Below are 13,533 nucleotides of genomic sequence, written 5' to 3' on the forward strand. Positions count from 1 at the left end.
CCTGGTCCCCTGTACTCTGCGCTACATTAAGCTATGGGAGTGCTTTATGAGACAGCACTCTTGAGATGATCTCACTTCCATATATTAACAATTTTAGAAGGCGACAAGCCAAAGAATGGAAATGACATGCAACAAGTACACGTGAGAACTTCCCATGATACCAGCTGTGCCCCTCTCCTGGGGACAGCCAAGACTCAAAGGCTCACAGCCCCATCAATGAGGGGTTGGGGGAAGCAGAAGTCCAACTGTCCCCCAAGGTTGGAGACAGAGAGCCAGAATACCACCCAGCACCCCCCTCAAATCTTATATAGAAAGGATGCTAACTTAGTGTTGTTTCAGGTAAAAGTGACAGAGGCGAGGTTTCTTTTAAAATAGTCTGAATCAATGAACACCGATGGGGAGCTACCAGGACCCCTCTTGGAAATCAGGCCTTCAATGCCAATCTGGTGATGTCTAAAGGACAAAGCCTGCAGTGCCTTTCAGATGATCCTTTAATAGGACCTCCATCTCACCTGTGTCCCGACTTGTCAAGTTGCCAGAGCAAGCAGAGTCCTGCCCGGGGCAGGCAGAGGGACCACAGGGGGTCATTTCTATTATTATAATCATACTTCAGAAAAGAGACAGGTCAGGACTCCCCCTTCGGTGGTCCAGTGCTGAAGAATTCGCCTGCCAATGCAGGGGACAAGGGTTTGATCCCTAGTCCAGCGGGAAGATCCCACATGCCTTGGAGCTACTAAAGCCCATGTGCCGCAACTACTGAAGCTTCCCCTTGCTGCAGCTAGAGAAAGCCTGCGCACAGCAACAAAGGCCCAGCACACTGAAAAATAAATTAATTAAAAATACTTTTTTAAAAGAAAAGAGATGGGTCAAAATTCAAGGAGGGCATCTGAATGCAACATCCACGCTCACCTTCTCACACCTCCGAATCAGCCTTTTTTATCAGTTTGTTTCCAAGACACAAAGTCTGATACAAACACCAAACTACCCGGGGTCCTCAACTCATAGAACACCATTCAGGATACTGAAATTACAAGTAACAGATTGTCCCTTACTGGTGGCTTCTAAAGTACCAAACACTAGCCTTTACCTTCCATTTTCTCAAAAATCTTATTATTTTGCCCATTTGACAGATGAAGAAATTAAGGCTTCAAGAGACTTAAAACACTGTGCCCAAAGTTACTCAGGTAAAAAGAGGTGGAGCCAGGATACCTGGCTTGGACACCAGCCAAACTTGTCCTTCAACAAATGAATGGCTGGGGGCGGCTGTTTGAGGAGGGTGAAGTGTTAGTGGAATATTATTCAGCCTGAAAAAGGAAGGAAATTCTGACACCTGCTACTATGTGTGAACCTTGAGGATATTAACCTAAGTGAAATAAGTGAAAGTGAAGTCGCTCAGTCATGTCCAATTCTTTTCAACCCCATGGACTGTACCCTACCAGGCTCCTCTGTCCATGGGATTTTCCAGGCAAGAGTACTGGAGTGGGCTGCCATGCCCTTCTCCAGGGGATCTTCCCAACCCAGGGATTGAATCCAGGTCTTCTGCATTGCAGGCAGACGCTCCACCTGAGCCCCCAGGGAAGCCCGTGAAATAAGCCTGTCACAAAAAGACAAATACTATGATTCACTTTAGATGAGGTATCTAGAGTCAAATTCATTGAGACAGAAAGTAGAATGGCAGTTGCCAGGGGCTGAGGAGAGAGTAAAAGGGGAACTACTGTTTAAGGGGGGTGACGTTTCAGTTCCACAAGATGATAAAAGTTTTGAAGATGAAGCGTAGTGATGGCTACACGACCATGTGAATGTATTTAATACCCTTCAATCACACACCGAAAAATGGTCAAGATGACCATCTGCCCATTATACTTAGACACCCTTCCCAAGACAACTGAACCTCACAATACCCACCCTGACTGGCACAGAAGCAAGACCAGAGGTGCAGCACCAGCCTGCTGGCCAGGTCAGAGCACATCTGCTGGTTTCCAGCTGACCTCAGTGGTATTTCACTGGTCACTCCGGGGGCCAATACACCTTTCAGGGCAAAGGAGCCCAACCTGGATTCTGGATCTGACACGCCATCCTGTAAACTACCAACCCATCCTCAACACGAGCCAGGACTCCTGGAACCCTGCTCCAGGGAACAGGAGGACCAGAGAAGGACTGACGCAGGCAGGATTGCTTGACATGTCATTATCCTGGTGATACTGGGGTGGTCACAAAGTTTGTACAGGGTTGTCCAGATCCCCGAATGAACTTTTTGGCCCGCCCAATAATTATCAGTAATGATTAAGGGAATGTGGGGGCAGTCTTCCTTTCATTAGCAAGACACATTTTAAATCTCTGAAAACACTTTCACACATACACCGTCATGCCCCAGACCCTGAAGCAGGGGGGTCAAGCATCTTCATCCCAGTGTTCCGAAGAGCACCTGGAAGTCAGGGTTTTGCCCAAGGTCAGAAGCCAGTTGGCTGCAGAGCAGACCTGGAACCCACCCATGTTATTCCTCCTGCAACACCTCCCTCCAGAGAGAGAGGGCTGGCCAGCATCGCAAAGGAACAGGAAATTGAAATGGCTCCCGGGAAGGCAGTCAGCCTGCCAACCTCGGACAGACTGACAAATGACCAGAGCCGGCCCCGAATCAAAAAAGGCTTCCTCCAAGGAGCCGCCTGCCGACTAACCTCTTCCCACCTGCGGCGCGGAAGAAATAAGCTCCAAGAGTCCACAGCCCACCATCCCCATCTGTCCACGGAGAGAAAACCACGTTAGGAAGGAAGCGCAGAACCAGTTGAGATACTGCTAAGAGCTGAACTGGAGAGGCAGTTTCCCGATACGAACTTATCAGCTTCATTCCCACTCCTGTCACCTCACCCACACACACACACACACACACTTCTTCCTGAATTCCCACCCCTTCAGCAACAGAACTGCAAGAGGGGCGAAGCAGCAGACAGACAAATCTTCAGAAAGGCAGCACCCACCAGGGAAAAGCTGTTATTTAACACGCAGCTACAAGATGGGAACCTTCTAAGAGCCCAATCATGCACTTTGAGTCATGCACCAGTTTCCAAAATACCGAAACAGATTCTAGGCACTTTACCTGAGTGGTTTTTGCTCTTCTGCCTTGCATGCTGCTGCTATGGCTAATCTGTGGGTTGGTGGCACCTTCAGAGAGACAGTGAGACTTCCTACAGGGGAGTGTGTTATAATTACTGTAGGGGAGAGCCTCTTCAGCGGCAGCTGGGGGCATCTTATGGTTCGCCAGATCGGGGATGTCAGACACCAAATTCCGACAGTAGCCTGCAAATTTACTCCTGGGCCCCCCGTTTGCCGTCACCCCAGAGTTCTTCTGCGCGTACAAGTCCCCCAGCGAATTGGCCCGTTGACAGGCACTGAGCTGCCGCGGACTCGCCCGGGTTTCCATCGCCCGAGCCTCCTCGCAGTCTTTCTCTTCGGCGGAACCCAAGATCTCTTCGTTGCTTGTTAAATGTTCTTGGCTCAGATCAGAGAGTGAGAATTCCAGGCTGTCCTCCCGCCAGATGTCTGCGGATTTGGAGCGTTTCTTCTTAAAGCTCGCCGTCTCCATGAACGCGGACCCGTTGGATGCATAGGGGCGCTGCCGCCTGCCGCCCTCCGCCAAGTACGTCGCGTCATCCCCGTAAAGCCTGCTGTCCTCCGAGTCTGGCATGCTCTGCACGGAGGCTGCTGTGAGGACGATGCTGCTGTCCACGCTGGGAGCGACGGAGGAATCGGTGTAAGACACGGGTCTCAAGCCCATATCCACTCGGTCCACCCAAATGGGGCTCCCGAAGTCCTCGAGGGTGCCTTCCTGGGAGAAGGGCTCCAGGCCATTTTCAGCCAGGGACTGGGGGATGCTGGGGGTGCTGCTGGACCGGGTACTCACTTCGGAGTTCCTGTGCATCACCTTGCCAGAGGAGGCATGCCTGGTCCGCCGCGCCTTGTGCGACAGGCGCAGGGAACGCGATGTGTGCTTACGCCCCAGGACGGCGTGCTTGTCTCCGTAGAATTCATGCACGACATTTTGACTTTCTGCGTTTCCCATGGTTTTATGGTCTGTAGCAAAAAAAAAAGAGAGAGAGAGAGAGAGGATCACTGAGTCACCCATGGGTACGGGTGGTTATTGGGAAGAGCTTGGTACCTAAGGAGGGCAGATAGCTTGGCAGGTAACAGCAGCGCCCAAATGCACCTGGCAGGTACTTGGACTCAACGCGGCAGCAGGTGAGAACTAACATCAACTACTGAGACTATTCCTGCGGAGATGGGAAATAAGAACATAAATAAGGTCACTGGGGGATGACACGGGTCTCTGTCCCGGGAGGGGCGTAGCACACCAAGCATAGCATAGAGTTGCTTTCATAAAGCTGGCAACACCTGCTTGCTTCTCCCTAAACTGCTGCTGCTGCTGCTAAGTCGCTTCAGTTGTGTCCAACTCCGTGCGACCCCATAGACGGCAGCCCACCAGGCTCCCCTGTGCCTGGGATTCTCCAGGCAAGAACACTGGAGTGGGTTGCCATTTCCTTCTCCCTGAACCCTAGAGTTGTCTATTTAAAGCTCTACACCTCTCCATCAACTAAAAACTCTAAAGAGTACAAACCAAGGTGTCTGCTCCAAATGAGTAACGTTCTGTTTGAAATGACATATTTCAAAAAACCAGGTGAAACTCCGAGATGCACTGGATAAAGGCGCTTCCTCCCCATAGGTTTTCCGTTTCATCCTGACTTCATCTACACTTCAAAATCAATCAAAAATGGGAAAGCTCAAGCTGTGAAGTCCAATCAACTGTTCCTGATAAAGTCAAAAAGAAAAGGGGCTTTTTACCTTTAATGTCACAGCTTTCTGAAAACCTTAATGGGGGGGGGGGTTGCAGAGCGGGGGGCAAAGTGGAAGGGGGAGAGGGAGATGCACAAAACAAAACAGAAACCCCACTCTCTGCCCAGCAGCAAACTAATGGGTTTATTTCTGGGAGCAAATCCAACCCGAGAACATTAATCTGGTACAGAGTGCCCTGCACACAGAAATTCATATGATGAAATCACTAAATGTGATTCAGCCTTTTGGAGCTACCCAGGTTAATTCAAGTCCTTTCCTTAACATTTTTCCAGTCTCTCTCATTGGTCTGAGGGCTGTTACCCACAATGAGAAATTAAAACATCCTCAAAGCTCGACAAGTATGACTCTATTTAGCCTCATTCTCCTTGCTCTGCAGTGAGGTTTCTCTAGACCATTTCAACTGTATACACTTAGGATACACACATGAAAATGGTCAGAAAGGAGAGAAGAAAAATAGAGTAGCCGAGCGCATCCCTGAGCTGATGTATTCAATCATCTACACAGTCATTCATTCAGAAAATAGATATACTGGGACTTCCCTGGTGGTCCAGTGGCTAAGATTCCACGCTTCCAATGCAGGAAGCCTGGGTCTGATCCCAGGTCAGGGAACCCAGTGGCTCACACGGTAGAGAATCCACCTGGCAATGCAGGAGACAGAGGCTGGATCCCTAGGTGGGGAAGATCCCCGGGAGGAGGGAATGGTTACCTACTCCAGTATTCTTGCCTGGAGAATCCCCATGGACAGAGGAGCCTGGAGAGCTACAGTTCATGGATGGGTCACAAAAGGTCAGACGCAACTGAACGACTAATACTTTGACTTTCACAGGGAACTTGATGCCGCAGGTGGCAACTAAGATCCCATATGCCAGCAACCAAAAGATTCAGAGGGCCCCAACTGAACACCTGATGTAGCCAAATAAATTTAAAAAAATTTTTTTAACAAAAAGAGGTGGGGATGGAACCCCGATGCTCATACCAGCTTCTGCCCTGACTGGCTGAGCAATCTTGAAAACTGTTTAAAAGAAGAAAAAATAGAAAGAAAGAAAATAAACACTGCCTACCTACCATGTTCCAGAAACCAGAGATACAGCAGAGAAAAAAAGATACACATTCTCCACTCTCATGAAACTGATACTCCAAGCCAGGGAAGAGATACAATAAACAAAAAAGTAAAAGGTACAGAGGAAAACAGGAACAAATTTATTGTACCCATTACAGTTTGAAACCCCCTGCAATATAATATATTCGTTCCCAATGCTCCAGAACCACTCTACAATCCTACTCTTCAGTCTCAAAGGTTGCTTAAAGTCCTACAAGCACATCTTTACTGAAATGAAATTTGTGGCAACAAGAAGGGAAAAACCTCCATTGAATGTTCCGATGAGTTCAGAGGTAACTCATACAGACACCAGATGTGAAACTATTCCCATACTGGAATATTCCCTACCAGGTCACACATCATATGATTCTGAGAGCGAAGTTTCCAAGAAAGAGAATCATCCTTTTACTAGTAGCAAATATACTTCAAAGCAATAAGTTCACGCCTCTCTGGCTGGTACCTTTAAGAAGCAAGAAAAAAACATAGAGACTCAACTCAGTACAGAGAAAATGAAAAGATTCATGGTCCATGTGTGACCATTTATGTGATCTATATTCCTAAGAATATCATGTGCTACACTTTTACAAATAAAATATTTCAACAAGCATCTAAAGTAAGGCTAAAAGCCATGACCAATGTCTCAGGGTTCTTGATTTTTTAAGGGTACAGCTTCCCCAATAGCTCAGTTGGTAAGGAATCCGCTTGCAGTGCAAGAGACCCTGGTTCAATTCCATGGTTGGGAAGATCCCCTGGAGAAGGGAAAGTCTACCCACTCCAGTATTCTTGCCTGGGAAATCCCATGGACAGAGGAGCCTGGCAGGCTACAGTCCATGGGATCGCAAAGAGTCAGACACAACTGAGCAACTTTCACTTGAAGATACACTGATGGGGACTTCTCTGGTGGTCCAGTAGTTAAGAATTTGCCTGCTAATGCAGGGGACACAGGTTCCATCCCTGGTCCAGGAACTAAGATTCTACATGAAGCAGGGCAACTAAGCCCGCATACCATAACTACTGAAGTATGCAGGCCTAGAGTCCACAACAAGAGAAGCACACCCCTAACAAAGAGAGGTCCCCACTCAATGCAACTAGAGAAGGCCTGCACACAATCTAAAGAAGACCCAGCACAGCTTAAAAAAAAAAAAAAAGATACCTGGATGTGTCTATGTATCTATATGTTTTGCCAAGGAGTAATTAAAAGTTTAGAAAAAGTGTTAGCCACAGTCCCATTTTAAGACTCACACAGATTAAAACTAAAAAGAGGGAAAGAATGAGAAACCACGGTGTAGAAAGGCAAAGCTGTCACCCCAAATATGCTCGGATGGACTCCCCGATATGCTCGGATGGACCCCCCCCTTCTGCTGTATACAAAAGTTTGCAAATATAAATTGATAGACATATTCTCAACAACAAATTTCTGGTTAGGCTTGTTTCTGCCAACAGAAAACTAATCAAGTTAAAAGCCTCAGGAGCGGTTTCCTAAAGCAAATGGCCCCAACCTTCAAGAATTACAGTGTTCCCTGCATCGCTCTGACGGGTCTGTTATATTAATAGCATTTTTAGTAGCAAGATTCTTTTCAGCCAGCCAAGGTAGGAAAGAAGCCATTTTTATCTTCAGAACTAGAATTTAGAGATGAATGCCAAATCTCTTAAATCCTACCAAGAGAGATTCTCAGGGGATGATCTAAGTCGAGTCAGCAGGAAGTTTGAAGCCACTCAAGTTAGGAGAAAAATGTTCCTAGGGACTGCTGAAACACCCCTTCCTTTAAGAGCTTTTGCCCAAAGGTCAGTGAGACTCATGAAGGCCCATGTGGGGGTCAGTGGGGGACCCTGAAACAACACAAGCACAAAAAATGAAAATTGCTCACTGCATACAAGAGACACAATCTCCCCTTTCAGGGACACTGGTGACTTGAAAGTCCTAATCCTCTTCGCATACAAATGGCAAATGCCAGCTATTTTCATCATCTTCACTTGCCCCCACTCTCTCCTACTTAACCCTTATCCTTTACTTATAACAAACCAAAACCTGGTTTATACTTTACATTTACACAGTCTTTGTTTGTTTCTTTGAGTCTGGAAGCAACTTTGGGCAGAAAGTGGCTTACCCTTCTTCTTTGAAGCCTCTATAAAGAGGGCTTCCCTGGTAGCTCAGAGGGTAAAAGAATCTGCCTGCAATGTGGGAGACCTGGAATTGATCCCTGGGTTGGGAAGACCCCCTGGAGAAGGAAATGACAACCCCCTCCAATTATTCTTCCCTGGGAAAATTCCATGGACAGAAGAGCCTGGCTGGGCTACAGTTGGGTTGCAAAGAGTCAGACATGTCTGAGCGACGAACACGCACACTCATAGAGACTACAAGTGTTCCACGCATGATAAGGAGTCAAAAAATGCCCATGCACTTTAGAAACACAAGTACAAGTTAGTGATCAGTACTTAGCCAACATAATCACCACACAGTCACTAGGAAAGAGGGGAAAGATTAAGGGGAGAGAGGACAGGCTGAAATGCAAAAATTGGGCTAGAAATTGAAAAGCAGGGACTTCCCCTGGTGGTCCCGTGGTTAAGACTTCACCTTCCAACACAGGGGGTGGGGTTTTGATCCTTGGTCATGGAGCTAGGATCCCACATGCCTCTGAAGCCAAAAAACCAAAACACAAAACAGAAGAAATATTGTAACACATTCAGTATTGTAATAAACTCAATTTGTAACAACTTGAAAAGCAGAGCATCAGAATACAGGCATTTGATGGCAAGCTAGAAAATGTTACCATTTTTAAACTCATTCAACTCCCCATTGACTTCCTGATGAAAAATATTAGTGGCCCCAAAAAGCTTGCACTTGCAGAAGGTAGTTAGCGGGGGGCATATTAAGCAGGAGGTGGTGGGCAAGACTGTAACACAGGAACAACTGTCCGAATTTAAACCTCAAATCTTAAACTTTCTTTCCAGTCCTCTAGGATACAGCTTCCCGCTTCCCCACAGCCTTTGTTCACGCTCTTTCCTTGGCCTCCAACTCTCCAGCTTTCCGGCATCTACACCTGGCTCACTCTTTCCAGATTTTGACTCAAATGTCACCTTCTCGAAGAGATCTTTCCTAGCATCTCTATCCAAAATGACCCCTCAGAGCTCAACACTTCTCACCCCTCTTCTTTGCTTCCCCCGCCTTAACATTTGACATAACTGTCTCAAAAAATGCTTTTCATTTACTTATATTTTTTATTCTATATCTTTCCCCACTAGAACCTAAGCATCAGGGAGGCTGAAAGTTTGTCTCGTGTACTGCTATATTCTCGGTGCCTAGAACATTGCCTGAAAGGCAGTAGGTGCTCAGTGGAAAAATACGGAAGGAATGAATGACAAAATTTAATCTAGAATGTAAAAACACAAACTCACACAACTGCAAGAGAGAAAACACACACTGGCCTTACAAATGCCAGCTCTTCTACATGAGAGTGCCTAGAAAATGCACCCGTTTCCAGTCTGTGTGCTGTTCTCTAGGTCCCTTCCACCTGCAGACCGATGTAGGTCCCTCATCCCAGGCCACTGGGTTTGGGATCACCCTGATTCTGGAACGGAGTTGATAGGTTCAGCCTGCCCTGCTCCACTGTTCTCCCCAATCTTCAGTTACCTGGGCAGAGACTCAAGGCCTTGCCTTTGTCTCATTTCACTTAATTCCTACATCCTTCCTCCTTTTGGAGGTTTAGGAAAGGGGGTTGGAATTGAGAGAGTACCTGTCCTTCTTGTCAGGGAGACAGCTCAGGACTGAGCAGCCTGAGATGATCCAGAGAAAATACAGGCAAAGGAGACGTAGCGACATGATGGGGAGGCATCATTTGAAAGTAGAAGGGGTCAAAAAAATCAAGAGATTCTTAGGGTCAGAGACCAAGAACACTAGGGAGAGGATGAATTCTCCATTCTTTCCAACACCATAACCCTCCTCCTTAAGTCATAAACTTTTCATAGTAACTTCCTTTAAATCCCATCAAAGTAAATACACAGCGAAAGAGTAAAAAAGTACTCCCATCAAAATAAATGCACAGTGAAAGTACTTAAAGGAACTTTATCAATCAGTATAGGCAGCACAATGTACAACAGACAAGACATGGAAGCAGCCTAAAGGTCCATTGACAGATGAATGGATAAAGAAGATGTGGTATATATGTACAATGGAATACTACTCAGCCATAAAAAAGGAATGAAATAATGCCATTTGCAGCAACATGGATAGACCTAGAGATCATTATGCTAAAGGAAGTGAGCCAGACAAAGATAAATATTATGATATTGCTTATATGCTGGATCTGAAAAAAAGAACATACAAATGAACTTATTTACGAAATAGGCCCACAGACACAGGAAATAAACCTATGGCTACCAAAGGGGAAAGGAAGGAAGAGATAAATTAGGAGTTTGGGATGAATATAGACACATTACTACACATAAAATAGATAACCAACAAGGACCTGCTGCATAGCACAGGGAACTATATTCAATGTTTTGATACAACCTTTAAGGGGAAAGAATCTAAAAAGTAATATAACTTTACCACTATGCTGTTTACCACTATGCTGTACACCCTAAACTAACACAATTTAACACAACTAAAAAAAAAAAAATGTATAGTCATTAGGGTGGTTCATAGATACATCAGATAGGTGGTTCTTTCTCTGGGACTGCTTTTATTGATTTATTAGCCTACTAAGCCTTATGCAATAAAATGATATAAAACTATTCACACACTTTGAAAAAAAAAGTGTCATATCCCTGGCTTTGGTAGTTTGTAGAAATTATGTAAGATGCAACCATTAAGGGAAACTAGGTGAAGGGCATGCTTACTATGTTCAATTTCCTGTGAATCTATAATTATTTCAAAATAAAAAGTTAAAGCCTTCACTCACTGGAAGTTTCTGATTAAGGGAAATTTTTGTTTAAAAGTGACGATACTGCCAAATGAAGCTTTTTTGAATTCTCTTTTTCAACAAATTATCCAATAAGAAAATAAGCACATACTGGGCATTATCTAGCACAATGTCATCAGGAAACAGAAAGTAACACAAAACAAGGGTCCAAAGTGAGATGCAATAGAGAAGTAGGGTTGATTAACTAGGGACAGGGCTTCTGTCTTTAATACAGTAGTGAACAAAACTGAAATACTACTTATAGTATCTGGTGCCAGCCAAGATGAAGTAAGACACAGTGGCTGGTTTTTCTTCCAATAATAAAGATTAAAAAACTCTGAACCAAAGTAAAAAGCAACTACCTGAGGATTCCAAAGAGTAAGCAAAAGCAGGTAAGTTGGGGATGGGAATCAAAAATGGAAGAAAAACAAGGACTTCCCAGGTGCTTCAGTAGTTAAGAATCCACCTGTCAAAGCAGGGAACATGGGTTCAATACCTGCTCTGGGACGATCCCACACACAGAAAGGCAACTAAGCCAGCACACCACAACTAGAGAGTAAGCCCCCACTTGTGCAAACTAGCAATGAGGACCCAGTGCAGCCAAAAATAAATAAACGAGCAAATAAAACTGAAGAAGCCACTCTAACAAGAGTGAGTTTCCCATTTCGGTTTTTATTATTCTCATTTCTCTTCCAGCCTTGCATGGAGGATGAGCACATAGTCCGTACATGCATGCTGGGTCACTTCAGTCGTGTCCAACTCTTGGCGACCCCATGGACTGTAGCCCGCCATGACCTCATGGACTGTAACCTACCAGGCTCCTCTGCCCATGGGATTCTCCAGACAAGAATACTGGAGTGGGTGGCCATACCCTCTTCCATGGGATCTTCCTGACCCAGGGATCGAAACCTCATCTCTTATGTCTCCTGCATTAGCAGGCAAGTTGTTTACCACTGGTGCCACCTGGGAAGCCTGAGCACACATCTAGCCATGACAAAAGCAGCAAAAACATACAAGACTTGCCCTGTCATTCTGGCTAAAGAAATCGAGAATAGTGATCCCTGCAAGCCAAAGAGTGAGGGCAATCTCAGAGAAGACAGAGCTGGAGGAAACAAATCAGCTAATGGCGTGTATAAATCTACCCAAGTCCCAGGCTTACCCCTCAGGAGCATGTGCCTGGGACTGACCCAGAGAAAGACAGCAAAGGCTTGGGGAACTGAGCTATCATATAAAACACAGCTTACCTCCCAGTCTAACTCCCAAGCAGTGCATGTGTGGGACAAAGTCACAACTTTGGAGCAAAGGCTTTGAAAACTGCATTGACATCAGACCTAGCATCCACAGGAGGTCAAACAGAACTTGCCATATGAACCTAGCCAGGTTGATTGCTTACTAAAATAGGAAGAAAAAAAAAAAAATCAACATTCTCCAGGTGATTTTAACAGGACCTAGATTCTCCCAATGTACTACTCGAAAGTGTCCACAATGCATCCCCAAGAACCAGGAAAACCTAATCAGTTCTCAGGGGAAAAGACAATCAATAGATGGCAACCCCAAAGTGACCCAGATGTTGGAATTATCAAGCTTTTAAAGCAACCAGTATAACTGTGTACTCTGAGTAACAGTAAACACTCATGAAATAAATGAAAATTTTAACTCCTTGGAACGTCTATGCAAGGTCACCATGAACATCAATTATTAGGCATGAGTGGAGAAGGAGAATACAAATTAAAAAGAAAGGTAAAATATTTTTAATTTGATCCAAAATACAAAACGTAAGCTGCATTTTTTAATCATCAGATGTGAAGTTTTCTTGGTACTGCATGAGAAAACATTCCAGTTAACAGAAACTCATCCATGGTCAAGGTCTCTCAGCAGAGAGAACAAAGAAAAATACTCCTTGTAACTACAGATTGTTCAGAGGAAAAAAGGGGGAAAGAAAGAAGATACAACGGAAACAAGAAATAACCTCATCACCTTGCAGACTAAGGAGGTTATAATAATATTTTTATGGTTTAGGATGTCTAATTCCCTAGATGAGAACAGAAGTTCAAGCAGTACTCCAGACAGCAAAATGCCCCACCCTTTTAGCTGAACAACAGGAAAGCTCCACATGATTAAAGCCCAGCCTTGTGGGTCAGCTTGCTGGGGCTTGCCCTGTTCAGAAGTAGATAATCAAAAAGATAATTATATTATTAGGGTCAATCACCTCTGGAGCAAAACTGTTTTCTTATTCTCAGGAAGTAAAAACTTATATTTGAGATGCACATCCAAGATACTGGCTTTGAGGAGATTAAAATGCTAAGGATGTTAATATTTTACCTTCTTTCTCTCTCCCATAAACACACACACACACACACACACACACACACACACGAAGAGGGAGGGAGGGGGAGAGAGACACACACACAGAGAATATATAGACCTGTGTAAAAATTTTTTAAGTTAGCATCCCAGATAGAGATTATGGGGTAATTTAATTTTCACAAGTATATTTTGCTTTTTGTATTTTCCAAAGCTACGACACTAAAGCTGAAACTCACTGTTTTGGCCATGCTGCACACGGGATCTTAGTTCTCTGATCAGGGACAGAACCTGCACAGCCCGCGGTGGAAATACAGAGCCTTAATCGACTGCCAGGCAGGTCCCTTACCTCTAATTCAGTTACGGGAAAGAAAAAAAAAAGAA

The 13,533-nt window shown here is 45.0% G+C and overlaps 1 protein-coding gene across 9 annotated transcripts in view; it reads right to left on the bottom strand.

Moving 5' to 3' along the window:
• TIAM1 (TIAM Rac1 associated GEF 1) overlaps window positions 1-13,533 on the bottom strand; it is a 665,813-nt gene that overhangs the window by 312,607 nt on the left and 339,673 nt on the right. For 8 of the 9 annotated variants that reach the window (XM_081558051.1, XM_081558062.1, XM_081558048.1 and 5 more), the window contains one exon: window positions 3,095-4,068. In XM_081558051.1, the coding sequence (XP_081414177.1) occupies window positions 3,095-4,057 (963 nt within the window). In that variant the 5' untranslated portion in view covers window positions 4,058-4,068. The remainder of the gene's footprint in view (window positions 1-3,094; window positions 4,069-13,533) is intronic. The other variant, XM_081558088.1, reaches the window with a different exon arrangement.

The sequence above is a fragment of the Giraffa tippelskirchi genome, chromosome 2 (genome assembly GCF_054371585.1).
Source record: "Giraffa tippelskirchi isolate mGirTip1 chromosome 2, T2T-mGirTip1v1.2.pri, whole genome shotgun sequence".
NCBI classification, from domain to species: domain Eukaryota; kingdom Metazoa; phylum Chordata; class Mammalia; order Artiodactyla; family Giraffidae; genus Giraffa; species Giraffa tippelskirchi.